Raw genomic sequence first — 12490 nt, forward strand, 5'->3', positions numbered from 1 at the left:
ATGTGGGTAGGTCTTGATGAGACCCGGAAATGATTGGATTTGGGCCCGCTAGCAACTACCAAAAGTACTGAAGTGGAACTTCCTGTTTTAATATCTCGTGTTCTTGTTCTGATTTTTCAGTGGTAGATAGCTCTTTGGACAGAAAGTTAGTGGTATAGGTTTGGGCCCCCTAGCGGCTTTCTTGGAACTGCAGGAGCAGGTTTTGCTTCAGACCTTGAAAGGGAATAACTCAAGAAGGGCTTGATGGATGGTCATGATTCTTAGTATGTAGATAGCTTGAGTGATGATTGACATGATTAGATACGTATCATACAATTCAGTTTCTACTTTGCATGATTAATGAGGAAAGTTTATACATCCGCCGCATTTCATGATAGGACTCTCAAACATGTGTCATATGTAACTGAGGAAGAGAGAATATTAAAAGATATCAACCATGCAAATGAAGACCTATTATATCTATTAAGATATATCTAATTATTATCCATAGCTCAATTATCATCCAGATTTCCTATAGTCTTATCACAGACATTGCCATTTAATGCATTGCTCAATAGCAATACACAAAATGATACACTTTTGTATCGAACATCTTTGATGTCAAGGACAAGTCAAAACTAAGGCAAGTTGTATCATAGCAGGTTATTATTTTATGAAAAGTGTTAAATTTGGAACAAAGGTAAATGCGCGGATGAAGGAATGAATCCTTAATTTATACTTGATGTTTAGTGGGGGTGTTGTGGTCACGGGAACACAAAAAAATAGATAAGTTATTACAAAAATGATAGACAGAAACCTAGTCTAACTGTACCAAATTGTGCGTAATCATAATCAGAATATCTTCTTGAGATTGACATATCTCGACTTGTTAGTCGGATTTGTATTGAGTTAAATTGAAAATGACCACATCTTGAAGGTCCATCAAAAGCCATAAAGACTTAGTAGAAGGAAGGTTCAATACAAATTTTCCCCGACCCACGTACAAACATTGTAGCGATTGACACTTCATGTATCGAAATACAGGTGTTTATAAGACAAATCGTTGCTTTCATTTCTGAAATCCAATTATTCCTTTTTCGTTGCTAGAGTCGAGTGATATATATGAGTTGAATTCAGAGCGGTCATCGGGGCCTGAGCATGCGTTGTGTTGATTAAAGGTTTCTATAACCCATAAACTCAGAAAACGAAACGTAGTAAACATATCAGTCAAGTTTATTCATTCTTAATGTCACCTTATCCCATCAAATCCTTACAGGTACGGGCGAGCAAAAAGAAAAACCAAAACTAAACAACAAATCAACAAAAAATTAAATGTTGGCAAGCTTATCAACAAAAATAGCCAGTATATACATACGTTCTCTTCGAACTGAAGTTTTACAAAATAGAAAACATATCATCTTAATGTCACGGGAAACACAGACATATATATCAAAGTCAATCAGCCGTTCTCTCAGAAAAATACAACTAAGTATTGACATATGTGACCCGTAAACCTTCTCCCTGCTACCCAACCCTGTAACCAATAGAGGATGGGGTGCCAAATGGCTACTTCAGTGTGTTAATGGTTAAATGGTACTTTATTACTGTAGGACAGCTACATAGACCTCTGTATCAAAGTAGATGAATCGTGCTCTAGAAAACATCACTGTATACGGACAAGTGATCCTTTGAAACTTTGATTTTATAGAAAAGTTAAACGTCTTACGTTTTTACGGTTTCTTACTAGCATGTCTAGCTTCACGATGCTTCTATTTGTTTACATTGCATATGGACCTCAAGTAGCCTTATCTTTCTTATACCATGGATGTACATGTATATTCTGTAATATGTCACTATATGTTATGTTCCTGTGTGTCATGTAGTTTTGTCCAGTTATGCTGGCTGATATAGACCACAGGAAGAGTAGATACAATGTACTTGCATATTATTAAGCTAATTGTGGATTTGAATAAACTAAAAAAAACTCTAAGATTATTTTAAAGTTGTGCTGTTGAAAAGTCACAAGCTTCACTTGTACGGTTTCTCAATAATGTGCATTGATGATGTGCCGCTTTAGACAAGATTTTTGTGCCGACGCATAATCGCAAAATTCACAGTTGTAAGGCTTCACAGCACTATGAGTGGCTATGTGGTCTTTCAAATGGGAAATCTTTCCTGTAGAATATCCACAAACTTCACATCTGTATGGCCTCTCGCTACTGTGCGAGAATATGTGTTGCTTCAAGGTTGATACCCGTGACGCAGAATATCCACACGTGTCACATATGTAAGGTTTTTCGCCAGAGTGTGTCGACATGTGGTCCTTCAATGAAGACTTGTATGCTGTGGCAAAATCACAAACATCACATCTGTACTGTTTTTCACCGGTGTGAATTGCGATGTGATCCATTAAGGAAAACTTGTGTACTGTAGAAAAATCACAATCATCGCATTTGTGTGGTTTCTCGCCGGTGTGCGCGGCTAGATGTCGCTTCAGATTAGACTTTCGTGCTGTAGAATAACCACAAACGTCACATGCGTACTTCTTGATACCAGTGTGAGTTGACATATGGTTCTTCAAAGAAGACTTGTGGACTGTAGCAAAGTCGCAAACGTCACATTTGTGTGGCTTGGCGCCAGTGTGTGTGACAACATGTCGGTTGTAATGAGACTTACGTGACGTAGAATATTCACAAGCTTCACATTTGAACGGTTTGAGACCAGCGTGTGTTGCCAAGTGATACTTTAAAGAAGACTGCTGTGCTGTAGCGAAGTCACAGACTTCACATTTGTATGGTTTTGCACCGGTGTGCGTGGATAGATGCCGCGTCAAATTAGACTTCCGTGATGAAAAATAATCACAACGGTCACATTTGTACGGTTTGTGACCATTGTGAATTGACATGTGGCACTTTAGATTATACTTATGTGCTGTGGCAAAATCACAGACGTCACATTTGTGGGGCTTCTCGTCGCTGTGTCTTGCCATAATATGTTCGGCAAGTTTGTTCTTCGCTACCGCTGAATAATCGCAGTGTCCACAGAGGTACGGCTTCGCACCTGTGTGTTTTGCCATGACGTGAGTCTTCAGGTTGCCTTTCTGCGACGCAGAATAGTCACACTGCTGGCACTGGTACGGTCTCTCACTGCTGTGCTCCCTCATCTAATTAAAAATAGGTAAACATCATTGGGTTAAAACGTTGTTAAGCACATGTAAAGTATCTGTATATATATAGCCGGTACAACCGCCATTAGGCGTAACACACCAGCTTCGTGTAGCCTCTACAAGGCTCCGCTGGGCGCTGCTAAAGTAGAAATTGGCCAAATAGAGTGAATAGTATGCTAAGGGAGTCGGCTATGGAGAGAGGGTAACACGAGGCGTGGGTCGGCCGGGCTAATGTCCGCCTCTCTCCGTAGCCGACTCCCTTTATTGTCCCTCTCTCCATAGCCGACTCCCTTAGCATACTACTAGTATTCACTCTATTTGACAAATTTCTACTATTTTTCCAGGGATCTGTGGAGCCTGGTAGAGGCTCCACGTAACCTAGCGCTACCCAATGATGCCCGATTTGTTCAAAACGCCATTTTGAAACAGTTTTAAAACACATTGTTCCAACCAAGGACATTATATAATGTCCTTGTTCCAACAGTGCGTGGTCTTTATTTTTCTCTCGGCCTGTTTGACACAATGACTAGTTTGTACTGAGGTATGCGGTAAAGAGAGTTATTTCAATTTACCTTAAGTTTGATCGTAGCCAGCTCTTACTCATCGTTGAATATTGTCCGCGAACTCTTCGTGGAATGTAAGAATCCTTTGTTAACATAACTACTTATATAAGATAATTGAATAATTGAGGCTACCCAAATCGCCCAATTATCTATCTACTGGAGGCAAAGGGGCCAAAGGCCGTGGGAAAGTATCTCCAAAGATCATGTCAGATCAAAACCAAAAGAGTTGCTGCCCCTTCTAAGTTTACCGTTGAATAATTTCAGGATCCCTCCATACAGACTCTCTCATACTGTGCCGCAAAGAAAGGCTTAGCCCCCCTAGAGTATTCACTCATTATAATTTGATAAATGTAAGGGATCAAAGGGGGGTGTGAACGTATCTTCCAATTTTATATGTCCAATTTATCGTTTATCATTGCTAAAGTTACCGCTAAGCAATTCCAGGACCCCACCCCCCGATTTATGGTCAAGCGTTGCTGGCCCTTCTAAATTTACCGCTAAGCAATTTCAGGATCCCCCCATCTATCGTAAAGCGTTGCTGGCCCTTCTGAATTCAACATAAAGCAGTGCCAAGATCCCCCATGCACAGCCTTTACAGGTTCTCACGTGGTGTCGCGTGGTGGCCTTGGGTATTCACTGACAATGATTGAATAATCGTAAGGTCATCCCAAATCGTCCAATTATCTATTCGCTGGAGGCACAGGGGGTTAAAATGCCGTGGGAACACTGTAAATCTCCCAAGCTTATGTAACAAATTATCACGCAGTTACTAACTACTCTTCTACATTACAAATCTCTCATTTTTTTAAAATCCACGCTGCTAATTCCAAAGAACTTGATCTCAAAATCTCCGCTACTCATTCGGAAGAGGCCTGGGGGCTCACATCTGGATACTAGTAGTCTTAACTGTGGACAACGCCCAATGCTGAGTTGTCTGCAAAATACGCTTAAGGCCCATGCAAATAACCTATACGCGTCCCCAAATACAATGTTCTAAACCTTTCATACACATTTATCTGTTATCAATGCATGATATACTTGATCTACAAAAAATCAGATGCTGTCTAGAAAATATGGCTATATCTATATATAAAATACATATCAATCTTAACAGCTTGAATACTGAAGTACACAACTTCATTGGAAGAGTAGCTGGTTTGTTACGTCTTACAGCGGTTATACAGGCTGTATATATATATATATACAGATACATTTAGAAGATCATGTTCACATATCAAACGACAGTTGTCATATAAGGACCTACAAATTCTACTGTGTAAACTTCTCACCTGAATTGAGAAAGCGGACGAGGGTTTTAGAGACCTAGCAGTTTTGAGAGCCTGACAGAGCAGGGACAGAGTCAACTCCTTTCCAACGCGAGCCACGCGACCCACCAAACCTGAAAGGTCAGTGGCTAATCACTGACTTAACGTACGTGAAGGTGTGAAGGTACGGTAAGCTGCGGTAAGGGCTAAGCATCCGAGACAATACAAATGTGTACAAATTGGGCTATGTGTACTCTCCAAGCAGGGGTGTGGTTCCGGCTGGTTTTTGAAGTGCTTTTAGGAGTTTTTTTCGGGCTTTCTACTTTGTCATGTTTTATCTTTCTCCATAAACCCTTTATAAACCCTCTTTTATCTCTTTTGTATGTAGACAAAAAACAAAACATGACAAAGTAGAAAGCCCGAAAAAATGCCTAAAACACGTAAAAAAAACCATCCGGAACCACATCTCTGCTTGGAGAACACACATAGCCCAAGTTTGTATTATCTCGGATGCTTAGCCCTGATACTCAAGATAATAACACTGTATATCCAAATGAATGGTACTTGATACAACACGTTGAAAACACATGTATCACAGCAGCTTAAAGCAGTCCATGGACTACAATGTTTAATAAGTGAGATTTATAAATTTAAATCTTTTACTATTTCATGTACAATCATGACATAACAAAGGAGCAAATCTTATGGAATATACATCTAAAGAATAATATAAAAGCATGTGATGCCAACTTATTTGTGCCGCATAATATCTGTATCTATATATGTACTAAAAGCAGATGACAAGAGTATGGCAGAGTTCTGATTTTTGTTTAACATTTTTATCTTTTTTGTACTGAATGATGTGATAAACATTTTTTGTTTGTTTCCAGTAGTCTGGAATTTGTGAAAAGTGATAGTTGAATAACATAAAACTTTGTCAAGACTAATAAAACTTTATCAAAACTAATAAAAGCTTTAGTTTATTTACTTTACAAGGTAAAACAGGTAAACACAGTGGACTACTTATATTGCCTATGCTTTTCAAGTAAGACATGTAAGTTGAGGTCTTTTACAATCGAGGTGCTGACTTTAAGCAACTAGGTATCCAACTGCAGTTTTACTCTAAATCTCTCCAAACTCAAGTTTTTACATTAAAAACAAGGTCTCCTCCTGCAGTTCTATCTAAAACCTCTCCAAACTCAGGTTTGTACAAGAGAAACAAGGTATCCAACTGCAGTTCTATCCCCTCTCAAGACCTAGGTTTGTGCAAGAGCAAGAAGGTCTCCAACTGCAGTTCTATCAAAAATCTTTCTCACACCAAGGTGTCTACATTAGGTCTCAAACTGCAGTTCTATCTATAACCTCTCCGCACTCAGGTATGTACATGAGGTAGTCAACCAGTTTCGTAGGAAGTGGAAGCTCGGGTAGCCGGGATACTTTTTCCCTCCCAAGAGTTCCACGGATGAAGAGACGACAAGTGGTCTTCAGCGTCTTAGTAGTTGCTACACAAAAGAAAAGAACATTGACAAAACCTGTAAAGCACTACTTTGTAAACTTTGTAAGTACTTGGAAATTCTCCAATGTTAGAAATCCTATTTTGTAAATTATTTGATATCGATAATTTGTATATGAAAATGTATGATAAATGTACCTGTATGATTCAATGTAAATAAAAATGTAAATTTTTTAAACCCAGTGTCCAATTGATTGTGTGTGTATTGATTGTATTTTCTCCCAGCGTCAGCGCTTAACATTAGCCGTTTGCTAGTTGGGCAACCATGGCTGTTCAAGTGACAATATGTTCATGCCGAACCAATAAGTAAATAAAAAACAATGTCTCTCAATCTTAAGGCACTGATGTCTAACTCTGTATATAGAAAGACAGAGAAGTTTCATTCAAGTATGTCAAAGAACCCAATACACTTATCTAAAAGAGTAAGGGTCCTTCATGGTGTGAGTGGATCAAACCTTACAGCTGGTCTTAACAGCTTGTACCTTTTTTTTAACGAGTTTGCTCAGTGCAAGACAGTAAGGCCACAATTAAGACCTTCTTTAAAGTGCTTGAACGTTGTGTGCTACACCTAAAGGAAGTTTACTGATTATGAAAAACAAACAAACAAACAATCTTACCAGCTAGCTCCTTTATGTAGTCGACGGTGTCAGATTTGAAGTGAAGATCGCCGGCTGTCTTATCCATCTCGTCTTTTTGGAACAGGTCAGCTCCAAACTCCATCAGGAGGTGGGCGTACTCAGGAGTACACTTGTGCTTCACAACTATAGGGGGTTCACAATGTAAATCTATCAAAATTTGATATAATGCTTTTTACACAGATGCACTGTGAATCATTAAGAAATGAGATATCAATATAAAAAGCAATAAGAATGGTACATTACTGTATAAGAAAGAATTCTAGTCTTAAAAGATATAGTTGACAGAAATTTTGCACTTTCTTTCGTGACACAGTTACATACTAGGCATCTCTTGAAGGGTTTATCCCACAAATGCATAATCATAACAGGTACAAATGTATAGCGGTATGAAGAAAAACAAACAAGTTTTTAGAAAAATTCCCACCTGCATGAAAAAAAGACTGCACAGCCCGACCAGGAAACAGTTTCTGAACCCTGTTTTTGTTGTAGTTTGGATCAGCACCTAAGAAAAGCACACAGAAAAGGCAGAAGCTTTCATGTTCTGGTTCCGTAACTTGTATCTAACCATATCTAGCATAATGTTCTTGAAGGTAATCTTGACCAATCGATGGCCAATCAGGCAATGAGGTTAAGAGATTAAAACTAAAACATTTCAAATGGCACAAAGTATATATTACCTCTTAAGATGCAGGTTTGTACAAGTTAGAGCAAGAAGGTCAACAACTGAAGTTCTATCAAAAATCTGTCTCACACCAAGGTGTCTACATTTGGTCTAAAACTGCAGTTCTATTTCTAACCGCCCTTCTGCATAACACACCAGCTTCACAAGCCCACCGTGCAGCAGCAGCTAGTTACATTACACAGAGTGACCTATTACACCTAAACCTTTTCACATCTAGCTGCAAACGTTCTTTAAAGCTATCCAGCATAGATGTCCCTACTGTACTTGATGATATCAAATTACACTTTACGACTTAATGTACCTGAACAGAGTAGAAACTTGAAACAGTCGAGTCTCTTGTGTATGATGGCTGCGTACAGCGGTGTGCAGACAAACAGCCCCACCCTGATGTGGGACAGGTCCACGTCTGCTCCGTGGGTCACAAGCTCTCTCACCATCTCCAGACAACCGTCAAGGGCTGCCTGGGGGACAATAGCACAAATTCATCACAGTTACATTTGTACTAGGCTGTATTACATACATGTACTGTAACAGCTAGAAACTACATGTGTTTCCATAACTGGCAAACCTCTAGGCGTAACACACAAGTTTTGTACAGTAAGTACAAGCTGGGTAAGACCAGACAGTAAGGTTTGATCCACTCACTGGGAAGCATCCTTGCTTTTCAGTAAGTGTGGTGGGTTCTTTAATGTGCTCAAGGTATGGCTTGTTATCCAAGAGGACATCCCTAGAAGAAGCTAGGTACTCATTTTCAAATTGAGTGACGAAATAAGTGTAGAGTGCCTTAAATTTCCCAACGGTACAACATTGCAGCTATCGGTTTGGGATTCAAATTTAGAACCGTTAGCTTCTCAGTGAAAAATCCTTATCACAAGACCATCTTGCCACCTAGAATGCGTGTTCCTCACTATTGTGTTGAGGGTCTCGGTGCATAGGGGTGGGGTTGCTTGGGCGACCCTGTCAGTACGAGGGCAAATAGTACAGTACACAGTTACCTGATAGAGTGGTGTACAGAGAGAGTTCTGCCAGCCATTAGGATTGGCTCCAGCCTCCAGTAGAACCTTCACACAGCCGACATGCTTCCCTTTCACAGCCAACAGGACAGGCGTCTGTGCCTGGGGAGGGGGGCACAGCAATTTTTATCGAACACAGCTTGAAAGTTCATCTGTGTGGGTACAATTCCTTATGATGATGATTCATAACACATGTAAATGATTGAGCTTACACAAAATTTTGACTGAATGACACAAATCTTCAATCATTTTTTCTATGTGATGTATTCACAGCACTATCACTACCTGAGCTGCAGAATACAGTGGATCATCATCATGTTATTACAGCACTATTGTTGGGAATTTTGAATACCATCCAGGGACATCCCTTCAGCACCAAGGACAGGTGTCGTGCCATCAAAGCTGGTGTGTTAGACCAGTATATATCATATACTATGTAGGCACAGCACTATTGTCGAGAAGATTGGATAAATACCATTCACGGACACAACTTCAGCACCAAGGACAGGTACTGTGTCTGTGAAGCTGGTGTGTTACACCTGTACATATCATGTAGTTACAGCACTATTGTCGAGAAGATTGGATAAATACCATTCACGGACACAACTTCAGCACCAAGGACAGGTACTGTGTCTGCGAAGCTAGTGTGTTATGCCAGTACATATCATGTACTATGTAGGCACAGCACTATTGTTGAGAAGATTGGATAAATACCATTCACGGACACAACTTCAGCACCAAGGACAGGTACTGTGTCTGCGAAGCTAGTGTGTTATGCCGGTATATACTGTTTATGCAGAAATGTTTGCGGTGGTTTTATGCAGTAAATGCAGAAATGTTTGCGGTGGTTTTTGCGGCGACCGTTTCACTGTGAACTTAAAACCACCACAAACAATTTTTTTGTCAGACACTTTTGGAGTAGGTGACAATAGCACTGCTGTGAACTTAAATTCACCACAAACACCTCATTTTCTCCTTAACTCAAAATTAAAACCAGGTGGACTTAAGTGCATTTCCAGTATCATTACAGTTGTTACAGCACAATTGTTGAGAAGATTGGATAAATACCATTCAAGAACATCCCTTCAGCACCAAGGACAGGTACAATCTGCTTTCATTGTATTAGAAACAAAAGGATTTCAAAACCCAAACATGTTCAACATCTACTCTCACCCTCACTGCATCCAAAAGAATATCAACAATAAGAACAGGAATAATAACCAAAGAAAATCATATCAGCACCAAAGACAGGCACAGTGCAAAAAAATAAAACTGTTGCTTTGTGTGTATCTTCTCCTTCTGGTATGTGTTTGTTAGACTGATAAACAAAACTGTACTTTCTCAGCAATTTGTTCCAGGATCTCTACAAAGATTTGGATTTCCTCTGGATTCAGATAGATAGCATACTTAAGGCAAAAAAAATAAAAAAGCCAAAAAAAGAAAAGCTAACGAAAAAGCGCAATGCTTTGTCCTCAGTCAGATGTTTTGACCACTTAACCTTAAATCCAAAAAGACTGGAACCCAGGCTAAATAAGCAAACAACTATCATTGTCCTTAGAATATAAAATGTATGTATCTTGAAAAGTTAAAGTAAACTTCCAAATTTCCAATGCTACCTTGACATCTGGGAAGTTGAGTTTTGCTTCCGTCCCGACCAGTAGCCTGATGACCTCTACATGACCCTGCGCAGCTGCCAGGTGCAGAGGCATGCAGCCGTAGTCATTCCTCCTGTTTATACTGGCCTGGCCTTCCTCTGTAGACAACAGGCCCTGAAATCACAGGATAAAAAAAATACTGAAATACTCTTGTAGAGGCATGCAGCCGTAGTCATTCCTCCTGTTAATACTGGCCTGGCCTTCCTCTGTAGACAGCAGGCTCTGTAATCACAGTGTCAAAAAATACTGTCATTTCTGTTTTGAAATGATACATAGCATCTGCACATTAATTTTGTTGTGGCACTGTTTCTTGTAGAGGCATCCAGCCATAGTCATTCCTCCTGTAACAGTTAATAATGGCCTTGCCTTCCTCTGTTGCCAACAGGCTCTGAAATCATAGAACAGAAAATATGCTGTAATTTCTCTGTTTCTGTATCTTGTAGAGGCATGTAGTTGTAATCATTCCTCCGATTAAAACTGGCCTTGTCTTTTTCTGTGGACAATAGGCTATGAAACTATTGATACAAAGGATTTTCTTAATCAAGAATACATGACATCTGCATCTACATTGTGATTTTGTTCTGTTTCTACATCTCAAAAAGCAAACCTATAGAAAGCATAATGACAATAAAGACATTTGTTATAGTTATTCACATAACCAGAAGTTCAACAGTACTTAGACTCTTTTCACTTCATTCTAAGGACAATACTGACCTTGACCTCAGCAGCATCCCCTCTCTCTGCTACATGGTGTAATTCAGTGTCCAGGGCCTCATCTACGTTAGACCTCCAACAGGCTGTGCTCTCCTGCTGTAAGGTAAAGATCATGGATAATATTAGTAGCAAATAGAATTAGTTTTCTTTCACAGTCACATACAATGTACCTCTCTATTCAAAGATTGTCAAAGGCTCAACACTGGGCCTTTATTGCTACTTGATATCATCTATGAGTGGGTTAAATGACAAGCCTGTTGCTTAACATTATATTTTACATACAGAGACATCAGTGGCCTTAAATGGGCAAAGCCTGAGGAGTATAGTCTAACCTGAAAATGGGCAAGAACATCAAACAAATGGGGGGGGGGGGAATAAAAAACAACTTCTGACCTTAACAACTGGTGGCATTGGTATAAAAGGCAACATTGCTGATCAAGTCTGACAATGTTCCAAAAGGAACTATTTGTTTCAAATCAAAACATATCTACGATGTATCGTTGCTCGGCCAGTGATGATCGTACTGCGACACATCCAATCACCATAACGCAGACAGTGTCTAAATACAGCCTAAATACCCACACTTAGCTCAGGGACACTGGCTATATTTAAGTCAAGTTGACATACATACACACGGATACTGCTGCCTTGTTTATACAAGGGTTGTGTAAGGTTAACACTGGGGGTAAGGGTTGCTTCATAAATCATCGAGGGAGGGGGGTGTCAATTTAGCTCCCCTCCCTCTGAACATATGTCTTGAAGGTGTTGCCATGAGATCCAGGTAAAAGGACAAAACAACAGACACACAGACAGACAAACGCTCTACCGCAAACTCTACTAGTACTCTACTCAGATATATACAGACAGCTCAGGAAGGTAGGCATACAGACAGACAGACTGACAGACAAACAAAGCTTGAACCATAATGTGATGACATTAAAGATAAAGACATAAAAAGAGGCAAAAGCCTCCAAGTTTAAAGGGATCGGTGACATTTAACACCGCCCCTCCCCTCCGATATACGATGTGTTCTTTCCTCACCCCCGGAGGCAGCATATTTAAGGGTATCCTGGCGTTTTCCGAAACATCAGCGACCGGCCGACCGAACGCGAACATCTTCCAGTCATCTGGGGCTGGAAACAGGGACAGAGACGGTAAAATATTCAGCGAGTTTTCCACTGCGCGCCGACGTCTCAAAATAACATAACCTTTCACCTCGGACTATACCATTGCTCGAATGGAGGGAATAATGAGAATACAACATATTCCAATATATGCATGAAATTGTTATGAAACATTTAT

At 39.9% G+C, this 12490-nt stretch overlaps 2 protein-coding genes across 2 annotated transcripts; both read right to left on the minus strand.

Annotated features, from left to right (window-relative positions):
- Positions 1-1839: 1839 nt before the first annotated feature.
- On the minus strand, positions 1840-3142 carry LOC136425947 (zinc finger protein 431-like). The gene has a single exon (XM_066414867.1). It carries the CDS (start codon positions 3140-3142, stop codon positions 2024-2026), a length of 1119 nt encoding a protein of 372 aa, XP_066270964.1. The 3' UTR covers positions 1840-2023.
- A 2458-nt stretch (positions 3143-5600) lies between these two features.
- Positions 5601-12422, minus strand: LOC136425948 (ankyrin repeat and SOCS box protein 12-like). The gene is made up of 8 exons (XM_066414868.1): positions 12230-12422; positions 11189-11284; positions 10436-10588; positions 8802-8921; positions 8108-8267; positions 7549-7626; positions 7104-7247; positions 5601-6475 (listed from the first exon to the last, which is right to left on the minus strand). The coding sequence occupies exons 1-8, from the start codon at positions 12302-12304 to the stop codon at positions 6312-6314; spliced, it is 990 nt and encodes a 329-aa protein (XP_066270965.1). The 5' UTR covers positions 12305-12422; the 3' UTR covers positions 5601-6311.
- Between the last annotated feature and the right edge of the window lie 68 nt (positions 12423-12490).

The sequence above is a fragment of the Branchiostoma lanceolatum genome, chromosome 19 (genome assembly GCF_035083965.1).
Source record: "Branchiostoma lanceolatum isolate klBraLanc5 chromosome 19, klBraLanc5.hap2, whole genome shotgun sequence".
Classification (NCBI taxonomy): domain Eukaryota; kingdom Metazoa; phylum Chordata; class Leptocardii; order Amphioxiformes; family Branchiostomatidae; genus Branchiostoma; species Branchiostoma lanceolatum.